This window comes from Psammomys obesus, unplaced genomic scaffold, assembly GCF_907164565.1.
Source record: "Psammomys obesus unplaced genomic scaffold, mPsaObe1.curated_primary_1811, whole genome shotgun sequence".
In the NCBI taxonomy this organism is placed as follows: Eukaryota; Metazoa; Chordata; class Mammalia; order Rodentia; family Muridae; genus Psammomys; species Psammomys obesus.
The window spans coordinates 3,344,008-3,353,043 of NW_026596158.1; the positions used below are offsets into that span (position 1 = coordinate 3,344,008).

The 9,036-nt window shown below is 52.5% G+C and overlaps 1 protein-coding gene across 1 annotated transcript in view; it reads right to left on the bottom strand.

The window, feature by feature from the left end:
* Positions 1–8,226, bottom strand: part of Gpi (glucose-6-phosphate isomerase) — a 28,081-nt gene extending 19,855 nt beyond the window's left edge. Inside the window, exons 1-4 of the mRNA XM_055594969.1 lie at positions 8,010–8,226; positions 7,146–7,236; positions 6,841–6,909; positions 4,905–5,024 (exon numbers count right to left, since the gene is read on the bottom strand). Coding sequence (XP_055450944.1) covers positions 4,905–5,024; positions 6,841–6,909; positions 7,146–7,236; positions 8,010–8,131 — 402 coding nt within the window. The 5' untranslated portion in view covers positions 8,132–8,226. The remainder of the gene's footprint in view (positions 1–4,904; positions 5,025–6,840; positions 6,910–7,145; positions 7,237–8,009) is intronic.
* Positions 8,227–9,036: the final 810 nt, after the last annotated feature.

The following is a 9,036-nucleotide window of genomic DNA, read 5'->3' on the forward strand; positions in this document are numbered from 1 at the left end:
TAGGCCAGGCTTAATAATGGTACATGCCTGTAATTCCAGTAATCAGGAGGCAGAGGCAGGTGGATCTCATGATTTTGAGACCAGCCTGGTCTACAGAGTGAGTTCCAGGACAGCCAGAGCTACGGAGAAAAACCACCAACCAACCAACCAAACAAACAAGTAAAAAAATAAACAAATAAACAAGTAAACAAACAGAAATTTCCCTTATCCGCAGAAAAAAAAAAAAAAAAAATCAGGGTAGAAACATAACTTGGAGCTGTGGGAAAGATCAAATACAGGAAACTCCCACAAGCAAAGTCAAAAGATGAAGCTAAGAATGGAGCTCAAACACGCTGTTGGGGCTGGAGAATCAGCTTGGAGGTTAAGAGCACTGGCTGCTCTTGCCGACGACCTGGGTTCAGTACCCAGCAACCACACTGGTGGGTCACAGTGGCCACAGGCCGCAAAGAATGACGCCTTCTTCAGGCCACTAGCACCTACAGTCACGTGCACACACCCACACACACAAATACAGACAACTAAAACAAAATAAATCTATTTTTAAAACTCCTTTGTTTCCAAGCTGGGTTCACACCTTTAACTCCTAGCACCTGAGAGGCAGAGGCAGAGGCAGAGGCAGAGGCAGAGGCAGAGGCAGAGGCAGAGGCAGAGGCAGAGGCAGAGGCAGGCAGACCTCTATGAGCCTGACCTACAAAATGAGCTCCAGGATAGCCAGAGCTATGGAGAGAAGCCCTGCCTCGAAAATTAAACAAACAAAGAAAACCTTTGCTGGGCTAGGAATGGAGCTCAGTTAACAGAGCGCTTGCCTAGCATGTACGAGGCCCGTTCAACCCCAAGCACTGGATAAACCGGGCATGGTGGCCCGAACTTCTAATTCCAGCATTCCAAAGGCAGGAGACCAGCCGTTCAAGGTCGTGTTCGTACGGGCTAACTGCGACCCTGTCTACAAAGACCCCTTAAGACTTCAGGGAGAGGTTAAGGCAGATGCAAACAACCAGTCAGACACACGGTTCTCAGGCGGCACCACGGCAGCATCTCCGTGGGCTCAGAAGCAAAGGTCATCAGTGAGCCCGTGCCTTCTGCCAAGCCCGACCTGCTGAGTTCATTCACGGGGAACCGACGACCACAAGCTGTATTCTGAACTCATGCACTGTGGCCCCTGCACATCCATGTGCAAGGAAATAGATGTGGGAATAACAGTTTTCAATAGCTATTACATAGCTACATATTACATAACATAGATGCAACATAAAACTTTATAGCCATATAATCAGTATCTAATATACAATTATAAATTGAATAAATAACATAATATATTTTATATTACCTATGAAATATATAATGTGGCATATAATATAAAATTACATAACTACATATAATATAGTATATAATATACAATTGTATATTTAATATATAATAGATAATATAATTACTCATAATATTCATAGATATTAATATATTTAATATTAAATATATTTTAATACTGTTTAAATATATGATATATAGTTATATATTTAGCTGCATACAGCCAGCAGACGGACACCCCATGATAAGCCTCTTATGGAGTCTCACTAAGCTTCTGTAAGAACTACAGTGTCTGAAAATGTATCTGCGTGAACTGAACAGTGCTAAGCGTAGCAGGTACGTTACATACGTAAGAGACCTATGGACACTCGTATTGCCACAGACAGCAGGAGGCTGAGAAAACCAAGCAGCTATAAGCACAGGCCGTATTTTACCCGGAGAAAACGAGAGACGGGAGGCCAAGGGCCTTAAAGAGTCGCTCCCAAGCCTTGCGAACGAACTCATCGACTACCAGCTGCGTCCTGTCTGCTGGATCACACAAGTGCATCAACCAGCTTGGCACGGTGGTGCGTGCCTGTATTCCCGGCACTCCGGAGATGGAAGCAGAGGAAAGATGGGGATCAGGTGCTCCAGACCAGCCTCAGCTCCGTGGTGGCACACGCCTCAAAAACCAACCAACCACCAAACATCCAACCAGAGCAACAGGACTAGTAACCTCTGCCTTCATTTTCCCCGTGTAAAGTGGTCACAGCAGCAGTGCGCCTGCGCCTCTGCTGGAGGCCTCCACACCCACCTTTAACTTTAGAGGGGTGGCACTCGGAGCTGCACGGAAGGGAGCGCAGGCTTGTGTGTGCCTTCCTCAGCTTCCACCTGCTATCGTAACGAATATATAAGACCTCCGGAGAGCCAGGCGCGGAGGTGCACGCCTCTGACTCCAGCACTTGGGAGGCAGAGACAGGCAGATCTCTCTGAGTTTGAGGCCAGCCCAGTCTACAAAGTCGGAGACAGCCAGGGCTACACAGAGAAACCCTGTCTCAAAAAAAAAAAAAAAAAAAAACAAGTTCTGAGAGAGTGAGTGCTGGAACTCTGTCTGCTTTTTTAAGACAGGGTTTGACACTGAAGCCCAGGCTGGCCTTGAACTCAAGGCAATTCCCCTGCAGCCTCCCAAACGCTGAGGCGACAGGTATGAACCAGCACAGATGTTAGCGTGCAGATAGCTCAGATCCAGGCCAAACAGGGCTACTCTGTCTCGAAACAGAAAATAAAAAAAAAAGCAGGCATGGAAAATGAATGCCCTGTCAATTCCAGAAGCGGAAATAAACAGTAATAGTCTCATGGGGTTTCTAGATTTCCACTTGTACCCTTGTTTCTGCCTCCATACACGTATGAGCACCCCGGGTGTGTCTGGTGCCCGGAGGTCAGAGGGCGGCCATGGGTCCACTGTAAGTGGAAGTGCGTACAGGTGGTTGTGACAGATGCACTGAGTGTCGGCAACTGAACCGGGGCCTTCTGCAAGAGCAGCCAGTGCTCTTAACCACAGAGCCCGGCCGCGGTTCCCCAAAAAGATACTCCATCTTCTGACTCTCACAGTCAAGCGCTTCCCCTCACACACACACATTAAAAGAGAAACTCATTGTGTTGTTGTTTTTTTTTTTCAAGACAGGGTTTCTCTGTGTAGCCTTGGCTGTCCTGGACTCCCTCTGTAGACCAGGCTGGCTTCGAACTCAGAGATCTACCTGCCTCTGCCTCCCTGAGTATTGAGAGAAAAACTCTTTTTTTTTTTTTTAATGTAAGTTCACACATCCTTTCTTTGGGTAGACAAGGCTTTAGGACAGACACATGCCACTGTCTTTAGAAATAGTGTCACCACTGTTACCTCAGGCTGGCCCCAGACACGTCATCCTCCTGCATCAGCCTCCTGAGTGCTGAGAGGACGAGGCATGCCACCACGCCTGACTAAGACAGCATCTGGCAACTTTCTGGTATATAATAAACAGTACAACAGGACAATACAGCCAGCGCCACAGGGACTGACAATCCTGATAAACGAGAGCAGATTTGCCTTTGGTGGTTGTTTTCTTGTTTCCTGTACATTTTCAATTGCTAGATAACATGTATTGGTAATTCGTAAGATAGTGTGAAATTCTCATGCATGGATTAAGCAACCGGTCAGAATAACTGGCATAGGCATTACTTCAAGTCGTTCCCATTTCTCTTTACAAGTGCTTGCCTGTCTCATGCCAGACTTGCCGGCGCTGACTTGAGGCTCTCCCGCCTCAGTTTCTCCACTCCTGGGACCATTGGCGTGTACCACTGTGCCTGACTATATTATTCACTTTTAAGAGGGGCAGCCACAGGAAGTAGAATTCCTCAGTGGGAACGCCACCGGTTAGCGTTTGCTTGTTCACTGGGCTTTGTGACTTGAGGTAGGCTCTCCCCGTGCAGCCGGAGACTGGCAATCCTACTTCAGGCTCCCAAGTGCTGGGATTCCGGGCACGACCCACCATACCACGTTGCCTATTTTGAACTAAAAATACCTACTCGTTCTGAGTCAGCCGATCCCTCAGCCAGCTTTAGGGGAGTGTCATCCAGCGGTGGTGGAGACTGGCCAGCCCAGCCGCTGGGGATGCCCTTCTTCCCACACTTCACCTCGGGGACACTCGGAGATCCAGAGCCCCACCAGGGATCCCCAGCCTCCCTCGCCCCGGGAAGCCTTGCATCCAGGTGGCGCCAGGCCTTTCGAGATCGATGCCAATGTCACTTTCAGGTCTGAAAATGGCTCTTGGCCAAGGCCAGCAGCGGACTCTGACCAGCCACATGCACGAGCTGTGGGATCCCTCAGGCACGAGCCCAGAGGGATCCCAGCTGCCTAGACGGTCACTCTCTCAGCACACCCGACCCACGCAGAGACACGAAGCACACACCCCCGGGGCCCACGCACCACCCCACACCTGCCAGCACTTGCAGGATCACCCTGGGAGACGCACTGAGGCCACAATGTTTATGTTGGTAAACTCAGCTGGTCTCTCAGACATCCCACACCGCCTCCTGCCCCACAAACACACAGAAGTGGAGGTCAGCTGGGCACCGTGTGACGCAACCTTAATCCCACAACTAGCAAGGCAGAGGCAGAAGGATCTCTGTGAGTACAACGGGGCTACAGAGGCCAGTTCGGGCTACACAGACCCTGTGTAAAACAAAGGAAGGGAGACAAAGGGCTATGTGTATGGTGTGGCTATACGCATTGATACTGACCAGGGACACGTTTACATCATTTTCAGTGTAAATTAGCTGTGTGGGGAGGGGTGGAATGTAACTCAGTTGGTAAAGTGTTTTCCTATCATGAAAAGCCTCGAGTTTCACACACACACACACACACACACCCAGCCACTTCCACCCATGCAACAGGTTGTGGCGGTGCACACGTGCAGTCCCGGGCCTTGGAAAATGAAGAGAGCACGCTCACTCTGAGGGAAATTCAGGTCTCGGCAGAGATGCCGGCCAGGGTCAGCAAGCACACAGGTCACCACCACCTGAGGCTGCAGCAGAGCCAGAAACCTGAACACATAATCGTGGCCAAAGGCTACGCATCAGCTTACCTGGCAGAAGGCCTTCATCTTGTCCAGAACCTTGTTGACCTCTGGCATTACGTCTTTGCCATCCACCATAATGGGTGTGTTGGATCGGTTCCGAAGGGCCACATGGAGCACTGCCCGATTCTAGAGACGAAGGCCAGAGAATGAGGAACTACCACAGGCCCGAGAGTCTGGGTAGTTCAGGCCCCGCACCGGACCAATGGGTCCAGGCATCCATGAACACCACCATCTTTTACAGACAACTTATTTCATGCTTTGGGAGGGAGAGCTACCCTAGGACTGAGCACGGGAAATCCTGTGCCCAGCTCGCAGGCTGTGGACAGTCAGAAGCAGATACAGCAGGGCCCGAGCATGCCTAAAACAGCCCCCGAGGGACCCAGGGCATGAAAAGCCTGACTACGCCCCTTCGGTGGGCTAACGTAACCTCAGCCATCCTGATGACAGAACTCCTTGTTTGTGGCACCTTCTGAAAAAACGTCCCGAGGCCTCAGGATGTGAGGCAAGGCAGGCAGCAGAAGCCCCCCCCCCCCCCTCACCAAACAGCCTCCCTGCCACAACCTTCACACACTAACCCAGAACTGAAGTCTGCCACGGGTGCCAAGCAGCTCACCCGGTCACGAGGGCAAAAGGGCCCGTGGAGCTAAAGACAACAGCAATCTTGGAAGGAAGCTGGTGTAAAGGTCCCGGGTAGCCAGGGGAACCACGGCCATCTGAGGAGAGCTTCCCTGTGGGTGGGAGGGCCTGAGGCCAGCCCACATGCCCCATCTAGTCCCACTCCTCCCCATGTTCCTGAAGCAAATGCACCCCCCACAGGAAGCCCTCCTGGACTGCAGCCTCCCTCACGCAAGCCCAGCAGTGCATGCCCAGCTGTTTATAAGGGCACCTCTGCCCTCTAGGCCTCAGACGCCTCACATGGGAAAAGAACGGGGCTGGAGAGATGGCTCAGCAGTTAAGAGCACATACTTGCCAGGATGGTGGCACACGCCTTCAATCCCAGCAGTCAGGAGGCAGGGGCAGGCAGATCTCTGTGAGTTTGAGGCCAGGTCTACAGAGTGAGTGCCAGGACAGGCAAGGCTACGCAGAGAAACTCTGTCTTGAAAAACAACAACAACCAAAAAAATAAATAAATAAGGCTTCAATTCCCACAGCACAGCACGACAATGGGCAGCTCCAACCATCTCCAGGCGCATCTGACAAGGTGCCTGCGTTTATGTGCACAAACCCACACACTCAAAATTAGAAATAAAATTCAAAAAAACAGACATTGATTTTTTTTTTTTTTTTTTGCTTGTTTGCTTTCTTTTGCAGGGGAGGTTGCAAGGGAGAAAGGCAGATAGGAAGAGACAGGGAGATGAGTGGGATTTGGGGTACATGATGTGAATCAATGAAATGACAGAAAACAAAACCTACAACGGAGTGGCAGTCAGACCATTCAAGAAAACAGTATCATTTCCTAGAAAAGAGTAAGCCAGAGACTGAGAACAGTGTGGGTATGCAAACCAGGCCAGAGACAAGATATTCCAACACTTGTCTCATCCCCACCGCTTACTGCCAAAGAGATGGGAGGGCTTTGCTGACACATTTCTTGCTGACACCAGGACAACTTCCGGCAAGGACCCATCAACGTTGAAGTTCCCCAAGAAAATGTCAGGGCAAGCCTTAGGCAAACCTCTCCCTTCAGGCTTAAGTTGTACCCCTCCCTGGACAGACACCGGGAACTGTCCCAATTTGCTTGCCAAGTCCAGCTGCCAGGCTCAGAGATGTCACACCCCAAAGCTCTGCAACCAGCCCCCAAAGGAACGCCTCCAGCAGCTCATGAGGCAAAAGCATTACTTAAGAGTAAGGGTGAAGACAGAGGCTGAGGCCACTAACAGTCTGATGAGCAAGAGGGAAGGAAGAGGCCTGCGGTGGGTGTGCCGAGTCCGTTGGACCTGCTTACCTCGGTGCTGTTGATCTTCGCACCACTGAACATGCTTTCCCTAGCGGTCTCCACGCCTCTGGACTTGGCCTGGGAAGAGAAGACACTGAGGCCTAGTGGCCATCACAAGCCCAGCCCCCAAGTCCCACCCCGGCAAGGCGGACAGATGGTCCCAGCCTGTTTTCCTTTCCCACTGCCTTTGAGGAGTGTGCTCAGACAGCACACTCTGACAGCCCACGCCCTGGAGATCCCCGGGATGCCACACCAATCGTGGACCCACAACCCAAAACAACCCCCACACCCGAATCCAAGATCAGGTCCATTACCAGGTCCACCAGCATCTGCATCACTTCCTTGTTCACAAGGTTCTTGGAGTAGTCCAACAGAATATGCCCATGGTTGGTGTTGAGGTCCAAGCTGCAGGAGGATGCACAGCCGGCCGGTCACACCCCGGTGGCAGTGCCTGTTGCCTGGCCACAAAGGCAGACCTGCAGCACTTCAGTGCCACAGAACCAAGAGGCAGGCAGACCCCGGGCTAGGAGCCTGGTGTGGATCAAGGAGGGTGCAGCCGCCTTGCAGAACCAGAGCTGCCCCTCCCCCTCCATCCTCCACGTCTCCAACTTACTAGGGAACACCCATGCAGAGGTATCAGGGACTTCCAGTGACGAACCACAGGTGGCCATCTCGTGTCCCTGGCCTCCCGGCATCAGTGACAAGGCATAGCCACACGCGAGAGTCCCCCGATTCTCCCCTCTATTTCGCAGTCGTCCACGGGTCTCTCTGGCCTCTGCATCTCGCCTCCCCGGCACTATTTTTACACCGTGGCTCCCGGGAAATCTCAGCCTTCCCACCCTGCCCGACCAAAGCCCACTAGGTGCAGATGGGAGGGGACAGCTCTCTCCTGCCGGTCGTGCCAGCAGCAAGGGCTGCTCCTCCTCTCCTCCTCCTCCTCAGGGTGGTAAGAAATCCCTTCTCAAATGGCTGGGGCTGGGAGGCGGGGGCGAAGGGACGGAGGGGTCCCCGCGGAGGGGCCTCCGCATGACTAAGCAGCTCCGGCCCTCTGGCGAGCACGCGGGTCCCACGTACCCACTGCAAGGAGGCGTCAAGGACAAAGTGTGGCCCCGGCCTGGGCCCCGCGGGGGCGGCTGGAGGGTCCCAGGAACCCCCGGGGCCCCACCACGCGCGCGCACCTGAATTGACTGAAGCGCTGCGGATCCTGCCCGAAAAGTTTGCGCAGGTCGAGTTCGTTCTTGTTCGCCCGGTACCATTCCTGCAGCTTCTGGAACTGCGGGTTCCGGGTGAGCGCGGCCATGGCGGGACCCGAGAGCTTCACGGAGCTGGACGTGCGCAGAGAGGAAGGAAGGAAGGAAGGAAGAGCGGCAGCGCGCAGCAAGCCGGAGCGGGGCGCGCAGCAGCCTTTATGGCGCAGGCGCTCCGCCCCGCCCCCCGGGTCACGCCTCCGCCCCGCCCCGCCCCGCCTCGTCCTCCGCGCCCGCTGCGCGACCTTGCCGGCGGCCGCGGATCTGGGGGCCTCTGCTGGCCACTGTGTAGCACAAGTGTGGCCGCCTGCGATGTCCCTTGGCTGGCTTCTGCCAGGAAATGACTTGACGGGCGGAGGCGGAGTTTCCCCACGCCCGGTCCGCTTGCTTCTTTCATTCATTCATTCATTCATTCATTCATTCATTCAGTTCAGGAAAACTCCATGGAGCGCCTTCCTGGTTTAGAAGTACTGACGCAAGTATTGTGTGCACCTAAGCCAATATAAGCAATTAGAATTTATGGGATTTGGGAGCTGGCAAGTGCTCCTGAGGAGAGGCAGACTGGAATGGGCAGGAGAGATTAATCTGTAGTTAAGGATACATATTCCTCTTGCGGAGGACCTGGGTTGAACCCCCAGCGCCCCCATAGGGTAGCTCCCGCTGCAGGCACCTTTCAATTCCAAGGCATTCTCGTGCACATACCCATCCTACCCACGTAATTAATAATAAAATTATATGTCCACCCCATACACATGATTAGTAATAAGATTATACGTATATACTTTAAGGGCATGTTGGGGAAAAGCGCTGCAGTTTTAAATAGCTGGTTAAGGAAAAAAAAAAAAACTCGCTCTTTATTATATTTGAGTAAAAGCATGAAGGGGAAGAAATGAGCCAACTGGCTACCTGGAAGGAAAGCGTTCTGTCAAAAAGAAGAGAAACCGCAAAGTCTGAGACA